The following is an 18,182-nucleotide window of genomic DNA, read 5'->3' as shown; positions in this document are numbered from 1 at the left end:
GAAGTATCTTTTCTTTATAATTTAACTATTCAGCGCTCACACCCATGGAGTTTAATGAAGGCATTGAGGAGGGCCTCCCCTGGGGAGGTTGTGAGTCTGTCCAGGTAGAAAGCATAAAGCCCCAGTGACCAGAAGTCAAAGGAGGAGTTTGAGTTCCTTTATTTGCACATTGCTTGCTTGCTTTAATGAGTTCAGGATTGTATATCATTTGTTTATTTTCTTTGGTTTCTTGTGAGCCCAGAACTAACCACAGACAACATTTTGTCACCAACATTCTGCTGGTGCCTGGTTGTATCTGGAAAGCAGAGGCAGCCTATTCAAAGCCTTGTTTGTTCCTATCTCCTCTAATGAGTCTCACGCTGGAAAGCCCCTCTGGAAGAAGCCTGGTGGGGTCAGGGGGACTGGAGACACCCCTGATTTTGCATTTGGTGACTGATTTCCTCTCAGTCCCCAAACAACAGTGTCTAGGAAAGGTAGACACAGGCTGATCTCACAGGTTGCCTCTCGCTCCATCAACATAGCAGTTCCTGCTCCCAGTAATTCTGGCCTACAGACATTTCCAATGTAGCTGTGCATTAATTAGGGCGGTGGAGCAAGTGGAGACGCCACAGGGTTTGGAAACGTCTCTCTATGAAGGTGTGTGAACCACCCTTGTTCATTCACCTACTCTGTGGAACAAATAACAGGCCAGCCAGTCACAGGTGTGCTTTGTAACAGATGCACCGAGTGAGTGTGACGGGTGACCACTAGTACGCATCTGTGCTCTGGGAAGCAGGGCTGGATCTGAGCTGCCTGGGATGGTGACAGGGCTTCATTATAGCCATTGGCTGGTCCCTGTCTCGCTCTGGGACAGCAAGCTAAATGGCTTAAAGTGGCTACACGGGGGAGTCTCTGGTGGTAGTGAATTACATGGAGTATCTTTATGGACTTTTGGATTCTGTTTTGTTTATTGTGTTTTGGTTGTTTGTTTGTTTGTTTGTGTTTGTGTATGGTAGCATAGACGTGCCTAGCTTGCTTTGTCCTGTTCTGAAGGAGTTAGATTCTAGCAATAGGCTCTTCACTGAACTGTCTCGACTGTCAGTACCATGACCTTGAATATGTGTTAGCTATCCTAGAGTTTGTAGCCCAGGTCCTTGCACAGAGACCTCAGTAAAGCAGATGCTCCAGGATACTGGGTTTAACCTTACAGTTGGAAAAGGTAAAGGAAGGTGGGGGGGGGGAGTATAAAAGTGTCTCTGGCATTTTAATCCCTGTCCCCCCTCTGGGTTAACTGCTGTTTTAGTTTAGTTCCCATGATGCTCCACTGTGACTGTCCCCAGTACCTTTTCTCCCAGTGTCTAGAGTGAACAGCATACCAGAAAAATCTTAAAGAAGTGAGAATTGTTGGGAGCGGGGGTGGGGAGACCCTAATGCTTGGAAATCTTCTCTCACTGTATTGGTTCATACTTTACACAGTCTCACTGACTCTAGAAGGACTTGTTTATCTCCGATTTTTGGCTGGTGTTTGTTTGTTTGTTTTTAATTGTGAGATCCTACATAGCACTCTCTGTCACTGGCACAGTGCAATGAGGTGTTGGTGTTGGTGTTGTTGTTGTTTTTCATGAGCTCTTCAAATACATTTGTTAAATGTCACATTTTTTAAGAAGAGTGTGTGACTTGGGTAGGGTCGTCATAGATCATCCATGCTCTCGTATCTAGGTGATGACTTCCTTCCAAGGCTGCATTTTCCCCTTTATGAGTCTAATTGGAAGGTGTTAGCCAAGTGGTTAACCACAGCATCCTTTATATTGTGCAGATTTGCATTTTACCAAGTTCCTTTGTATTGAGTGTGGGCCTGACACTGTGCCGGTTGCTTTGAGTAAGTGGTCTCATGTAATCTTCATAACCCTACAGGACAGACATAGCACATGCCTGGATTTTATGGAGGCAGGAATGAAGGAGACTGAGGAGATAGAGGGAAGAAGGGAGGGAGGGAGGGAGGGAGGGAGGGAGGGAGGGAGGGAGGGAGGGACACTCTCAGCCAGGTCAGTGAAGCAGAATACACCCCTGCCCTCCTTAAGTGGACAGGTTCTCACTCTCAAGTCTCTGTGAGAACCCAGCACAAGAATCATTTTGAAGGCACTGGCATAACAGAGGTAGTATCTGCAAGAGCTTTACTCTGAGTGTGAGGACCATCCAACCCTTCCAGAAATCTGGTCCTCTGGTTGATGGGCTCTATCTTGTTCTACCATGTGTATTTTAGTCTGGTGGTTTTCAAGTGGTCTTATCCCAGGCTGGGTGCAAGAGTTTCAGAGGACTCTAAGGATGAGTAGCGTACAGTGCCCCATCCCAGCAGTGGGAAGAATATGCTGTGGAGAGAAAGGACCTCAGAGTCCATGGCTAGAGAGACACAGGTGTTGATGAGAAGTCCTTTGTTGTAAGGGGTCCAGGTATTGACAGGTAGTGTGGGGTAGCAGGTAGACCCTGCCTTCTGTATATTTGACCATGATATGCCTCCTCACTTGGGAACAGAGTAACCTGGATAGAGAGTTGGTCATGCAGTTTCTAGGGACCTACTTGTTAGTAGAGTCAATAGCCTAATAGCCTAATAGCCTAATAGGACTTCCATCCCCCTCCTAAAGTCAGGTGGCATCTAAAGCTTTCATTTGTTGTCCCCTCTCTCCAACTCCTACTTTACCACACTGCTGGAGAGTGTTGTCTGGGTGGGAGGAAAAAAACCCAGTTGGCTGAGAAGACAAGGATATAGAAGTATCCGCAGCCGTCAGCGAGCTCAGGCTTGGTGAATGTTATCTTTAACAGGAGCATCTAAGATGAAGAGGGAGAGTTAGTAAGTCTCACACCTAGCTCACTGTTACCAAATGCTGTTGTTGTACTTCTGTGGCCAGAGACAAAGAAGGTTCCCCACAGTCCCCACTAGTTCTGCTTGGGATTGGTGACAGAACCCCGTGTCCCCTGCCAACTCTTTGCTAATCGTGACAGTGATGATGAACCAGCACAGTTACATACATAAACATGCCATGTGTTAGGTCTGTGCGAAGTCCCCCCACCCCCCATGTACTCTCTGAGAACAAGGGCTTGATTCAAGAGAAACACTCCCATCTTTGGCCTCCAGGTTCCCCTGTGCCTGTGTGGCACTCAAGCCTTGGCTCGGCCATGGTTGACAGAAGAAGCACTTCTATTACTCCATACTCAGGTCCTGTTTCTACTGAGAAATGGCCTTGGGCCGGGGTCCCCTAACTCAGTAGAGATGGCAGCTAGCTTTCCTGCCCACCTCCAGCCCTGTCTACCTCTGTGGTGGCCATCACACCTGCCCAATACTGATAGAAATGCCTAAAGCAGGTTCAATCCTGTGACTACTGGGTCACATCCTTCCCTCCTCATGAGATGTATCTTGAGAGCAACCTGCATTCTTTCATGTTGCCAGGGGCCTGTCTTTCCAATCAAGTTGGAAACTTCTGGAAGGCAGCCTCGGTCATTTTCCTTTCTCCCAGGCTGCTCCCACACATCCCTGTCTTGTCTATTATCCCCACTTCAGCTTTCTTTCCTACCTCCAAAGTGGGAGCTGATGTCTTTACTCCTTCTCAACCATTCTTGACAAAAGGCTTTCCTAGGACTCTTCCCTTGAAGGATCTTAGTGAACTTCCATGAACTGTGGCCACAGGCTTGAACACAACAGCTCTTGGCTTTTATATACACAGCCTGGTCGCCATTGCTGGTTGGTGACTCCGAGAGACCATTCCTTATTTCAGACCTTCTGTACCAGCTTCTTAACTGGTAGCTAGGTCTTCTAAGCAACTGGCCAGCCCCTTTTCTCTGGGAGAGTTATGGTTTTACAGGAAGCTGTAAACCAAGTGACTTGAGATGCTCTTTTGGGATCTTCTAGGACGACCATGTTTTTCTTCCCTGACATGCCATGGAGAAGGAACACTACTTGGTGATGCCTTTCCCATCCTTAGCTGTGGTAGGAAGCTACTCTTCCTGTGTTTTATGCCTTTTCCCTCTATTAAAAAATACTGAAAAGGAAGCTGAAAGGAAGAGAACTAACTGCTCAGTGGTCCCTGAACTCGGGAGGCGCTGGTGGGCAGTGCTGGAACCTGCCTTCTTTTCTTTCTATGCAATTCCTTCTCCTTGATGTTAATGCAACGTGTGCCCTTCCTAGACGTAATAAAAGGAAATGAAGACACGTTCTGAAATGAAACTTGACTCTAATCCATTCATCATCTAATACCAGCCTCTTTATCTTCTCTGCTACCTAATCTGGTTAAATGTCCCTGTTGTAGGATTTTAGTGAAAATCCCCTATTGGGAATAGGGTTTTTTGCAATTGGATTACTCTCAGTAAATGGCCCAGTAGTTCGCTTGTTTCAGCTTAATTTTTTTTTCCTTTGTGATCTTACTGGGCTGAGTTATAGCCCAGCATGGGGGGGGGGGGAGAGCACATAGGGGGAGAGGAGAGAGACGGGTTTGTGGAAGGCACTGAGGAATATTTATTTTCTTTGTTTTCTGCTTCGGCCTCACCGTCTGCCCTGCCCCAATACAACAAACACATGGACTTCACCGGCCAGAACTGCCCATTTCTTGAATGTATCCTGTTTATTAGCTCAATTCATCATTGTCCGGTTAATTTATGAGTTCTCCCTGACGGTTGCCTGATGAATATGGAGGCGCTGGCTGGGCCAGAGCTTTCTGGTGAAGTTCAGTCTCCCATTCAAAGGTGGGGTGGGGCTTTTCATCCAGGTTGAGTGAGTGGACACCTGCTTGCTGTGTCTCTGAGCCTGTGGAACCAGAGGGTGGCTAGGAAGGCTAGAGTGGGATTCTGATCATACTGGGTTCTAAATCTCTAAGAGGCCTTAGAGATTAAAACCTCAATTTTCCACTCACCTGCTGATGGGAAAGTGAGATCTTGGGTTCTAATGGTGATGCAGAGGAACTCAGAGGTGGACCTGAAGTAGGCCAGTGTGGAGAGCCAACCGCCTCTCACTTTAAAATGGATTAGCGAGGTGGGGAGTTTGCAGAGCCGAGGGCATCTTATGGCATCAAGCTGGGAGGGTGTTACAGGGGACACGGGCCCTGACTCTGAAGCTCTGGGCTACGAAGACCCAGCTCACCACGTCTCCCTTTGTTCTCCCTCTCTCACAGTCGAACAAAGTACCGGTGGTGCAACACCCCCACCATGTCCACCCACTCACGCCTCTCATCACGTACAGCAATGAACACTTCACCCCGGGAAATCCACCTCCGCACTTACCAGCTGATGTAGACCCCAAAACAGGTAAGTTGGGGAACTCCGAAGGCCTCAGTCAGGAGCCTGGGCCAGGCGTGATGGGTGAAATGGGATGGGTGGGGTTCGGGGTGGGGGATGTTTAGATTCACACCTGGGAGCTGATCAGGAAGCTCTTAGTGGGGCTTGCCTGGTATATGTGCTGGGCTGTGTCCCCCTTCCCTTTGGAGAGATCCACTTACAGGGATAAGATTTATGTCTGCACCTTTGGAGTCGGCTGCTTGGGAAAGCTGGCCTTGGTACCTTCCTAAGCAAACTAGGTAGCAATGAGATTACATCATGATTTTGAAGGAGTCCGGCCACTTTAGAGTGACTTGTATGCTTAAGTGTATTCTTAAGGGACCACATCACCCGGAGTCTGTATTCCTTGCAGATCACTAGACCACTGTGCATTTTCTTCTCCCATTTCAAATATCTCGGATGTTTATTGTGAGCCCATTTTACAGATGTACAAACCGAAGCCTAGGAAGGTTTCCTCATTTCATCCAGCAGTGTCATAAGCAGAGGCTGCACACTGCATTCAGTCTCTACACCTGTCAGGAAGAACAGATCTAGCTTATAGCGCCCTCTACGTAAGGATCTAGTATGGCGGGCAGCCTCTCTGAGCCCTCTGTGTGGATGCTGGGTGCAGCCTGGCAGTTTGACTGACTGGAGGAGGCGGCCAAGCCTGCCTGAGGCTCCGCCAAGTACAAGGCTTCACTTGCAGCAGGCAGCATCTCATTTGAATAATGGTAGGCCAGGGAATAGCTTTTAAATGGTTATCGTAAACCATATGATTAACGTCTGAGGAGTGTTTATTTTCCTCTGCGAACATTCTTTCAAGTGTGCAAATGGCTCAGTGTAGGGTCCAAGCCCAGCTAATCTCTTTGCTTTCTGTAATAGAGAGAAAGCAATGTCTGCGTCAAAATGTCACCTGGGGAGACTTAATTTACAGATTAAAAGCTTCCTGAATGAATTTCTTGAAAAATGAGATAGTTTCCATCCCTGTCCTGCCCCTTCCATCTTGGGTGAGTTCTGACGCACTGTGTCCATTTGGCCTCCCCCTCGGACTGGGCGGCTGGGCAGAGCCATTGCTCTCGAGCTAAATTGCTCTCCGGACTCCTCTTCCTAAGGATGAATGACCAGACGTGTGTCCTATGCAGATAGGAAGTGAGCCGTGGTGTGTACTTTCAGCATATTCGTCTACAGGCCTCCGGGAGGCTCGCAACCCCTCTGGCCCGTGGAATACCCAGTCAGCAAGTGAGGCTAGTGCCCATGTATGCCTCTGCCCTCCAGGGAATCGTAGTCCAGAGCTGAATCCACCAAGCCCCCAGCTTCTTCTGTCAGTTCAGTTCTGACTCCTGGGGGAAAGACACCATCTGACACTCGGTTTCTACAGATTCTCTTCATGGGAGAATTGGCCTGCTTGAAGAGTTGGGTCTTTCTAAAGAAATCAGGTCACACCTCTGTGACTCATAGTGAGTTACAAGGCTGCCTGTAATCACAGCACTTAGGAGGCTAAGGAGGCAAGAGGGCTGTGAGTTCAAAGTCACTGTGGGCTGTATAGTTAAGACTCCTGTCTCAAAACATTAAATTTAATTATTTAATTATTTAGGCCTTACAGATCCGAAGTATAGCTCTGACACAGGCAAGCCATCCGAAATAAAGGGTAACTGACCCAGTTCCAAAGCAAAAGGAGTTAATGATTATCGGTTGCTCACCTGAAATATGCCAGTCTTTTTAGATTTTTTTTTTTTTGACTTGAAGTAATCACTTTAGTCATACGAGGCAAAAATACCCAAGATGGCGACTCCTTGGTCTCAATCAGTCAATCACACCAGCCCATCTAGAATGAGCTAACTCACTGTTCAAATGGATCTGTGGGAAAATAAGAAGACTGGGACAGTCCTACCCCCGCACCCCTCCTCCCCAAAAGCCAGGAATGGCCTCCAGCTGGGATATGAGAAGAGACAGCCCCTTTCCTTATTCGCTCCTTGCTCCCCCTCCCTCCACAGTCCCTCTTCCTCCTCCATACCAAAAAAAATCGCTGCTTCTTCTCCTCACAGGAATCCCAAGGCCTCCGCACCCTCCAGATATCTCTCCATATTACCCGCTGTCGCCCGGCACCGTAGGACAAATCCCCCATCCGCTAGGATGGTTAGTACCACAGTAAGCAATTCCAGTTTTTAATTCCCTTTTTGTTTCTTGCATGAGCATGCTTATTAGTTTATGTGTACGTGCTTGTATTCGTGTGTGTGTGTGTGTGTGTGTGTGTGTGAGTGTGTGTGCATGTGTGAGTATATACACACATGCACATGGCTGAGTGCATGTTTACAGAGGGACAGCTGGTGGAACAACACAGGGAAGATGCTCTTGAGGTGTCCTGTGGGTTTGCAGAGGGATTACAGCATTTCAATGGATGACATTGAAAAGGGTCAGTGGTAATTGCCATTGTGAACCCACTGTCCCCAAAGATGGCCAAAAGTGACTCTGGGAACCGCAGAAGCCTGTTGTGACAGTGGCAATCCAAACTGGACTCATGGTATTGGGTTAAGCTCTCTCTTTTACATGTTGCCTCTGTGGCAGGAAGGAAGTGGGAATAGGAACATCCTGGTGGTGAAATCACCTTGGGGTAGGACTGAAGGGATCCCAGCTGCGACTTCAGCCTTCACCCCAAAGGCTGATAGCAACAGTGGAAGGAAGGAAGCTCATGTCATCTTCCCAGCATCTCTGAGAGTCTTTGCATGGCTGATGCTTCGCCAAGCTATGGGGGCACAGAGGGATAAGGGGAACCATCCGTGGAACACTGGGGGCTGGGCTACCTGGGCCCTGGCAGTACTCAGATAATTTGGCCACAACTTACAACTTAAAAGCATGATGTGTTTAGAAATCAGAGCAGAAAGGGCCTTTGGTGTGAAGTCTATCTTGTACTGTGTAGCATGTGCCGTGAGCCTGCACGTAATGTTTGACACTGTATGTCTTTATGCATCTATCTCTCTATTTTACCAGTGACCTCTAACATTAGAAAACATAAGGCAATGTTGAGTACTGAAAGAAGCTGTCAAATTTGGGTCTTAGCGAAGGCAGATTTTTGTAGTCTTAAAGATGGTAAAATTTAGGAATAGGATCCCCATCCTAGCCTTTCTCTCTAGTCGAATAGAGATCCCGTGCTGTGTGTTTTCTTGTTTGTCTAAAAACAACAGGTTGCGTTACGCAATAGCTACACTAAGTCTCGTGTGGTTTCTGTTTCTTTGTCTTATTTGTGTTTGGTGAGGTAGACGGGAGGGTTGGACCTACTGATTCTCCACCGGAAGGGACTGAGCCTCTATACTTCAGTCATCTCTTTCTGCTGATGAGGGGATGCGGAAGTCGAGATAAAAAGGAAAAGCCACCTCAGACAAGCCTCTGTCAGAGAAAGTTGTGTGTCTTTCAGGAGGATGCTATTCTGCATGCTGCTGTATTTTTTAATTATTGTAATGAGGTGTGATTGTCTATTGGTTACCCACAATTCTTCTTAGGGACTCTCCCCCCCAGAAACTCTTGTCAACACTTGTTAATTTGACAAAAGGCTACAAATTAAGCTCTGTTAATTTAATGTTTTCTCACCGAGATCTAAATACCGAAAGAGGCCCAAAGCGCAAGTGAAGTCCTTTGATTCGCTGTCCTTTATTTTGGTATAAATTTACATTCATTATTGTTTTCCTTTGGATGTGGAGCCCTCAATTAGTGTGATGGCTCCATTAAAGCAAGCGAGACGTCGCCTTTAATTATTACAACAAAACACCTAGTCTCAGCTTGGGGAGAGGGTCTCTATTGACATAAGCAGAGGTTATAAAATTTAATTAGCCATTCCTATCAGATTTATGGCATTCAAATTGTTCTGTGTTTCTTCCCTTTGATCCTGCCTGTACAATCCCCAAGATTTTTGTTCTGATCAAATGAGAATAAAGCTTACTGTACGGCGAGAACGTCCCCCTTCTTCTTCCCTTTCTTGTGCCCACCCCCAGCTCTCATTTCTAGTCTCTCACTTCTTTAACACCCCTTTTTTGTAGGCAAGGTCAGCCTGTGTACCCAATCACGACAGGAGGATTCAGACACCCCTACCCCACAGCGCTGACAGTCAACGCATCTATGTCTAGGTGAGTTGCTGTGACTTCTTGTGAAGCCCTCTAGACAGCGTCAGGCCACCCAGGGCCTGTGGACATGTGTGGGTATAATAATATAAACCACTGTTCACTAGTCTTTACTCCTGGAAAAAAAAAAAAAAAAAAAAAACCACAAAAAGTTACCTTGACCTTTCAACATAAGTGACGCTGACCTAAAATTTTGTGAGTCTGTCCGTGGAGCAACATAGAGTCACAAGTTAAGAAGGCAGGGTGGGGCTGAGAAAGGTTCAGCAGCTAAGTACACTTGATGCTCATGAAGAAAAGATGGGTTCGGTTCCCAGCATGCACATGGCCACTCACAACCATTTGTAACTCTGGCTCCAGGGGATCCAGCGCCCTCTTCTGGCCTCTCCTAGCATGTGGTGCCCCTACCTGCAAGCACAGATACTCACACGCATAAACATAAATAACTCTCTGAAGATGACAGCAGCCAAGTCAGGGAAAAGCAGCTAGAATGGCGTCCCTTTTGAAATCATCGTTCCTCTGTTGTCCTCTGTAAGGAGGGAGGGAATGAAGATAACTTATGATGATTATTCAGAGAATTTGTGGAAACACCGGTGGGTGTTCTCTGACCATTTCAAAAGCTAGTTCAGAGTTTGATATAGTCAGCTATAGCCTAGCCCCTCAGAGCAGCGATGTCCAGTAGAAACCTGATGGGAGCTACTCTGCAGTTTACATTTTACATTATTTTTACCTTTTTTCCCCTCCCCCTTCCTCCACTTACATGTCAAATCACTTTAAGAAGGTCACCCTCCGCCCCCCCCCCCCCCCCGGTAAAATGTTTTCCGTGACACATTGTATCCATTACTGACCTTCACATGCCGCTAAATCTTTGAAAGTTGTAAAAAAACTATGTCTGCACCCATACCTACAGACTCATACATAAGCATATAGGCATATATACAGTGTATATATGTATCCCAGGACTCATTTTCCTCTCTCTAATTAATTCTGGCTAATTTTTTTCAGTGACTGCCAGTTTATTTACAAACTGGTTGGCAGCGGTATGTTTAAGTAGTCACTAATTGCCCCTAATGGTAGTTTTAGTTTCTGTTCATCCGATTTTATGTTGAGTTAATTAAATCGGTGGAGGTTTAGACTTTCCTGATGGGCTGAAGCAACCGATCCATTTGGATGATACCCCCTGATTCAATTAGCACGCACTGCACGGCACGGATGCTGTCCCCCGGCTGGCCTCTGTGGCCAACACAAGGAGCCAAAATGAGAGAAGGGGCTGCAAAGGGTGCCTGGCGTGCTTCCTTCCCTGCTTGCAGGAAAACAACGTTTGTCGTGGGACTTGCACCCACTGACAGAAGCATGCCACAGTGTGGCTAGAGTTTATAGTGAACTCATATCGTGTGATAGATCATCCCGGATCTCGGAAACCGCGCCTGTATGAGTTAGGTAGGAAAATGATTTTCTGCAGTCTCTCTGCTGGAGAAAGCGGAAAGGTTACACTCATTAGATAATGTCGTCACAGTCCGTGGAAAGCGTGAGAGCAAACGGGGAACCTCCTGGGAGGAGAGGAGAGGGGGCCTGCTTATGATCCCAGCTCCATAACGGCGTTCACAGGCCGCTTTTGATTCTTTTCCTGCTTGTTTGTTCTGCGTATCCAGAGGTTGAAAGCGATGAAGTAATCGTAGGATGGGGATTGGGGGTTAAGCTTATTGATTGAATTATCATTAGGAGGCTAGCTGATGATTTATAGGTCGCAGAGGGTGGAGGGAAAGAAGGGGGTGGTGGGAAGAAAGGTTGGGGGCTGGCATTACGGGGCGGGGGGTGGCCAATTCCCCAGGTAGGCCAAATGAAAGGTAGCTAGTTAGAAAGCGTATACAGCAAATTAAATACATTATTGTGGTAATGGGGTGACAGAAGTATAGGTCTATTATACGTATGGCAGTTATAGCGAATGTAGGCAGCTTGCCCTGTTCCAGAACATCCTTTGATATTTATTCTATTCAGCAGCAGGGCCAGGACTTCTCAGAATTAAGTGATGGGTCATTATACTTTAAACACCATGGAGAAGCCTAGATTGGCAATTAAACAGCTCTTGCTGACACTCACTTGTGCCACCCTGTGACCCCCTTTAGATTGAGATGTTGGAGCTCCGGGCCCTCAGCCTGCTAAATTGGGCAAGGCTCTTCTCCTGACGAGAGCAGGCCCTGAAATCTGCCGGCTTCAAAGGGAGCGAGATCATGTATAAACCATAATGTAGGTGCACTGTGGCTCACAAAAAATAAGGCAGGAAGAGATGAAATGTTACAAGTGCGGGGGGGGGGGGGTTGGGTGGCGAGAGAATAATGACGATCCGCACGCGACTCAAAGCAGGACGGCTACACGGGGAAAATGCATCCCACGGCCTGTGCATAAAATCAAGGCCGGCAGATGACGTGCCGCTCACAGAAACGTGTCAACAGTGAGGCAAAGTGAGAGTGAGCGTGAGAGAGGCCCCTGAGACAGCCAGAAACAAAAATTAGTTGTCCTTAACAAGTTTAGGTTCATCATTATATTCTGGCTTCCAGCCATGAAAGCAGGCAGGGGTGTATAATGAGCTGCTTAGAATTTTTTTGAGGGTGTTTCATGAGGCAGTTGTCTGCAGAAAGGGGGTTCGTGGGTGAAGGTGCAAGCATCTTGTGTGAAGATGTACAGCTGTTGTGCCTTTTCCACGTGCACCAACGTGTGGAGGTCAAGGGACTCGAGAGCGTGGTACTCAGGTCTGCCTCCACCCCAAAATGAGCTCCAGTCTTGTTGCCTGCCTCCTGTTTGTATGGACACAGAGATCATACGTGCCCACATGGGGTTTTTGTCTTTCTTGCCTTCATGTGTTTGTGCACATATTCTTACACTGCAGGAAAAGGAAATGTATGTATTTGAGACTTTCATCGTAAAAAGCTTCTCTCTACCCGCCCTTCATTCAAGGGTGACTTGTGTTCTTAACTGGCTTTTGCTCTGTGGGCTGGGAGCAGTGGGAGGAACGGATGTGACATCAGAGCTTAAGGGTTTACATCCTTTTTTCAGTATTTAGGGGCCAGGATGTTGGTTTTCTCTCCCCCCCCCCCCGCACCCCCAACCTCTCTGATTCCTATTAAATCATGTCATTGTTTCCAAACTCCAGTTCTGCCTTAACTCTGCAAAGGTGGCCAGAGGGTGGGATTTCTGAGTGTTCTCTGTGGGTATATTTGTCTCTGTTAAGATATACTGAGCCTATTCATTCTTCAAGGTTTTTGAAATACCTTTTCAAACGAACATTTTTATACTATTTGTTTCTCTGATCCACTTACAGAGGAACTTTGTAAATAAAAACAAGAACCCTTTGAAATCCTCACTGTGATGACATTTCACTGAAACCCCTCTCCTAGAACTCCCAGAACTCATTTCTCAAGAGCAGGATGCTGGTCTACGCTGGCCCCTGGGTGGTGGCTGTCCTCTTCTGGTTTTAGCCTTATTAGAAGGGCAGCCATTGCCTCAATCCAGCCTGGATATGCCTCACCTGAGCAATCTGTCCTTCTCCTCCTTTGCCCTATTTTTGTATACACTGTGTGCTTCTTCGATTGAGGAGGTCTCTTCCTACAAACCAAACATATCATGAGATGTGACAGCTGTTTGTCCTGTGTAGCTAGCTGATAGTCTCTTCTTGCAACAGTGGGTTTAAAGATCAGCTTTTGTGTCCTGGCCAGATTGTGTGCTGGGAAATGCCATTTCAAGGACAGAAGTGTGTTCTGGGGAGCTTTCCCAAAAGTGTGTGCTGTTAGAGGCTCTGCTAACTCCTGATTGTTTTTCCTATGATTACAATTTTTATCATTTATAAGGCTTTTGAATGAGGTACAAATAACCTACTAGGCAACAGTAAGACTATTACTTACTGAAAAAGGTCGTGTAAGTCAGAATTCAGTGCTTCTGTGTGTGTGTGTGTCTCCATTTTTCTCAAAAATGAATACACACATATTCAAATGCCCGTGACGTAAGATGAGAGTGGCACAGGACTCTCTAGAAGAATATTTCCCTCTCTGCTCCATTCACTCTCTCATACCACGCTCAAACGATGGACACAGTAACAAAAGAAAAAAATAAAAATTGGATCGCTCTGTAGCACCAGAATGAGGCCTAATGAGACATTCAGAACACCGTCAAGACATGTATGTACATTTCAACCACATTAATATTTTATTTAGCTGTCAATATACAACAAAAGATATCACCTGTTCTTCTAGCGCTGATCAGGGCTCAGGAAATCACCGTCTTAAGGTGCTGCAGGTTATGACTCAAAATCCAAATGGATGTGTGATTTCTGGCTGGTCGTCCAAGCCTCCTTTTCCACCCAAGCACACCCGTTGAATTTGTCTTTTGCTAAAGATGTTAAAAATAGTAATGTCTCATGTCAGTAGCAATAACGAAGGGGAAGAGTGGCTTTAATGACATTATGAGAATCATTATGTTTAATTTATCACTAATTAATGCTGACAGGCTTCATATGCCTTGGGTTGCTTTCATGTGAATGTTACTGCGCTTTTTTTTTTTTAAATAGTGTGTACACAGCCCTCCTCATTCATTCATTTTGATTCTGACAATTTACACAGCTTTCTGTCCTCTAGGTTCCCTCCCCATATGGTCCCTCCCCATCACACTCTGCACACGACCGGCATCCCTCACCCGGCCATCGTCACACCAACAGTCAAGCAGGAATCCTCCCAGAGTGACGTCGGCTCACTCCACAGCTCGTAAGTGTTACCACGTTGTTTCATCATGATCTGTGGCCTGTGTGATGAGCTACCACCATGGCCGCTGCTTGCTGGCTGGCTGGCCGGCCAGCCTCTCCTTGTTTTGCTCCTAGTGAGCATCTGGTCCATACGGAGGAAATGCTCTCTAGCAGGTCTCTCTGATTGTCTCCCTGCTGCTTCAGAGATCTCTGTGGCGTGTGCTTGAGTGGACTGGGGATGGCAGTTACTCTCTGCTAACCCCGGGATGAAATACTGGGGGCTTGCTTGGTTCAGCAAGTGAGACAGAACCCTGAGAAGCTGGGTCCAATCACCCTGAACTGGGAAAGTGACTGTTTGAGAAGCAAGAGGAAGTGATTTCAGAAAATCTCAGCAGCCCTGCCTCCCCTTCCAACTGTTGGTGCATGATCTTGGGGGCGGAGGGTGGAGGAGACTGAAAGTGAAAAAGAACTTTTTACTTGAAACTGACACCGGACACAGGGACCCCAATGGAGAAGCTAGAGAAAGCACCCAAGGAGTTGAAGGGGTCTGCAACCCTATAGGTGGAACAACAATATGAACTAACCAGTACCCCCAGAGCTCGTGTCTCTAGCTGCATAGGTAGCAGAAGACGGCCTAGTCGGCCATCATTGGGAAGAGAGACCCCTTGGTCTTGCAAACTTTATCTGCCCCAGTCCAGGGGAAAGCCAGGGACAAGAAGTGGGAGTGGGTGGGTAGGAGAGCAGGGCAGAGGGAGGGTATAGGGAACGTTCGGGATAGCATTTGAAATGTATATAAAGAAAATATATAATAAAAAAAATAAAGAAAGAAAGAAATTTAGAGAGAGAAAAAAAAAAAGAAACTGACACCAGGCTTGGGGAGGAAGGAGGAAGAAGGACGAGCATGGGATCTGCTTTGGGGGAAGTTGAGTCCATGGTTGTTTATTGGATGGTATATGCCTGTCTCCTTTTGCCTCTATCCAGAAAGCATCAGGACTCCAAAAAGGAAGAAGAGAAGAAGAAGCCCCACATAAAGAAGCCCCTTAATGCATTCATGTTGTATATGAAGGAGATGAGAGCAAAGGTGGTGGCCGAATGCACACTGAAAGAGAGTGCAGCCATCAACCAGATTCTCGGGCGCAGGGTAAGTATCCACCCCCCGCCCCCTGCCCCCCCCCCCCCCACACACACACAAGAACCACAGGGATGGACCAGATGAATGGTATCCATAGGATGACACAGGGATGAAGCACTGTGTTAGGTGACACTTTCCATTCATTATCTAGAGCATTTCTGCCCAACCCTGCCTCTTTGAATCCCTGTATGGCTTCCATCTGTCAAGACCATTGTGCTTTTGTCCGGCTGTTGGGATAACCACATCCCAGACCTTCCTGTCATAGATACAGAAATGGCTGGAAGGGCATAGAGGACAGATATACTTTCTATGAGGACCCCTGTTCATGCCAGCGAGCTGTCAGTATCTACACATTCCACCATGTCTGGGTGGACGTGTGCACCCCCGCAAAGCATCGAGTCTCATTTATCGCCATGGCGTAGATTGTGATGTTTCTGTGTCTTTCTCTCCCTGCCCCGTGTTCCCCACAGTGGCACGCCCTGTCCAGGGAAGAACAGGCAAAGTACTACGAGCTGGCCCGGAAGGAACGACAGCTTCATATGCAGCTGTACCCTGGCTGGTCTGCACGGGATAACTATGTACGTGGTCCGCTTTCCGGAGGACTCATTCTTTATGCAGATAGTGGGCATCTGCAAGGTCCCAGAGGGTGGCTTACTGCCTACTTGAACTAAGCCTCAAGACCATTCACTCTGTCCACTATTAGGATCTGTCCCTGACCCCTAATCGAGGAGCTTGGCAGAGACTGGTTTGGGATGTCTGTACCTCTTTGCCTACCCTTTAGAAAAAGTGGAGCTTCAGAGTGCATTCAGAAGGACTTAGAGTCCAGATTAAGCCCCGCCATTAGTGGTTCTGCTTCATAAAGACCACACTGGGTGCAGGAGTGTGTTTTACTCCTCGCTCCTCACAGGTCTTCAGCAGGGTGTGCACCCATGGGGAGGAGAGCCAAATGGGGAGGAGGTGCGGCCAGGTTGTCTTAGGAGTTGGGAGCCTATTTCATCCCGAGAAAGGCCTGATGGGAGTATCCCTGGAAGTAGCCAGCAGAAGTCATCTTTTGTTAGGGAAGGTGAAAGGGCTCTGGGCTCCACAGTGGGAGAAAAGGGTGTGTGTCACGTGACACACGTGTCACATGCTTCTGACCTCTGTTGCTCGACTCTGTCTTGCTTCTTAGACATCATCTTAACATGACGGAGGTTTTCACTTCTTGCGTTGATGGCATACTACAACTCTACCCTTCTCTGGAGCCCTCTGTTACTTCTCACCAAATATTCCTGACCCTGCATTGGCCCAATGGGTCTGAGTTGTGGGCTTCTCCCTTTTCTGCCTGGGTGGAATCGCCTCTTGCTTTGTCTCTTTATTGCGTCATAGCTGGTTTCAGAAAACTTCCTTTTCCATCCACTCTGATGTTAAAATCAAACCCGTCTTGCTGCCAGCACAGGCTCTCCTTCCTCCTTCCTCTCCGGATGGTCATGGAGCCAGGAAAACGTTTGCCTGTTGCTGCTGTAGGGGAGAAGGAGGATGGGCTCCATTCATCTGTGGAAGGGCTAACTCTTTCAACTCTCTTCAGTCTTTTTCTCACAGCTGTAGCAGGAGCTGGCTCACCTGCTACTGACCATGTAGAAGGTAGACTTGACTGTGCTTCATTACCATGCCCCCTACCCATGATCCTCCAGGTCTCCCTTCCTAGACAGCACTTCTGCTCCTCAGAGAGCAGCCCTTGGCACTAGCAGGTCAGCATCACGAGCTGTCAGCTGTGCAGGAGCTTTCTGCTTGTTTTTGTGTGTGCACTGCTAGAACACCTTTCCTCTGGGATGGAGAGGAAGAGATGAGCTGTTGATTGAACCTTCCCATGGACTAGCTGTGTACCCACACTCAATCCCAGGTCAGCTTCAACAGCAGACAGCTTCCTGTGCCTATTAGACTGTGTCATCTCGGGACAGCTGTCATCCCGACTTGTAATAGTTCCAAGAGGTCAACTCTAGCTTTGGCTCTTTACAGACCAATCCTCAAGTCATCAAAAGGATATCCCAGAACAGGGTGCAGGTTCTCTATGACTACTGCATTCCAAGGCATCCCATGCATCCGTGTCTTCATAGGGCCTTCACATAAAAGGTGCACAGTTGGTGCCGTTCACACTAGATGCAGGGTAGGTGCCCCCCCCCCAGATTGTTCAGAATGAACTCTCTCAAAGAGACAGGCAGACTTGGTGGCAGTGTCAGAAGCATTCGAGTCTGACTTGTAGGGAGTCCCTTAGACACTGTCCAAAGTGCTCTCTAGACTTTTCAGAAGGTTCCCATGGCAATGCCCTGACTTCCCCTTACTATGGGAAGGTAGCTGGCTAATAGGAGCCACTGAGGTGATGGGAGGGATGGTTTAGAGGCGATTCGGATGCAGGACTGCGGGAACTTGATCTCTTGGCTCTCAGGCTCCTCCTGTCTCGGCGTCTCATCACACACATGTGAGAATATGCGCTTGCTCCTTCCTTCTGTGCTCTAGGGAAGACAGTGGGGTCAAGAGTTTCACACCTGAAGCCTCTGTGGGTTTGATTCTGGTGAGAACCGGTTGACATTCCTTTTTCACCAATTTGATGATGGAGCTTCTGCAGATAGCCACGGTTACCCTGAAGCCCAGGAGGTTCTACTGGGAAATGTGTCCTGAGTCAGCTCTTCCTGTCTTTCCAGCCAAGTGTGCCTTTATGTCACCACCTTAATGAAGTACATTGGAATGAAACCCAATCTGTGTGCTCAGACTTGACCTGTCCTTCAGGACCCAGGAGAAGGTAGCTGGGTACCATAGTAAGAGCCAGTGGACCCAGCATCACAGTAGAGCATTCCTTCTTCCTTCCTGACTTAAAGGTTCTATGTGCCCACTTGTTTTCTTTCTTTTGTTCATCTCTTACGATTTCTCTTGTTACAGTTAAAGAGGAAGTGGC

The 18,182-nt window shown here is 47.5% G+C and overlaps 1 protein-coding gene across 43 annotated transcripts in view; it reads left to right on the top strand.

Moving 5' to 3' along the window:
* Tcf7l2 (transcription factor 7 like 2) overlaps window positions 1–18,182 on the top strand; it is a 191,484-nt gene that overhangs the window by 161,957 nt on the left and 11,345 nt on the right. For 18 of the 43 annotated variants that reach the window (XM_029472493.2, XM_085833880.1, XM_085833876.1 and 15 more), the window contains 6 exons: window positions 5,139–5,271; window positions 7,326–7,428; window positions 9,312–9,398; window positions 14,003–14,143; window positions 15,103–15,262; window positions 15,724–15,831. In XM_029472493.2, the coding sequence (XP_029328353.1) occupies window positions 5,139–5,271; window positions 7,326–7,428; window positions 9,312–9,398; window positions 14,003–14,143; window positions 15,103–15,262; window positions 15,724–15,831 (732 nt within the window). The remainder of the gene's footprint in view (window positions 1–5,138; window positions 5,272–7,325; window positions 7,429–9,311; window positions 9,399–14,002; window positions 14,144–15,102; window positions 15,263–15,723; window positions 15,832–18,182) is intronic. The other 25 variants (XM_021151303.3, XM_029472494.2, XM_021151311.3 and 22 more) reach the window with 3 other exon arrangements.

This window comes from Mus caroli, unplaced genomic scaffold, assembly GCF_978045245.1.
Source record: "Mus caroli unplaced genomic scaffold, Mus_caroli_1 scaffold_20, whole genome shotgun sequence".
In the NCBI taxonomy this organism is placed as follows: Eukaryota; Metazoa; Chordata; class Mammalia; order Rodentia; family Muridae; genus Mus; species Mus caroli.
Note: the sequence above shows the minus strand (reverse complement) of the source record. Positions and strands in the feature narration are given on the sequence as shown.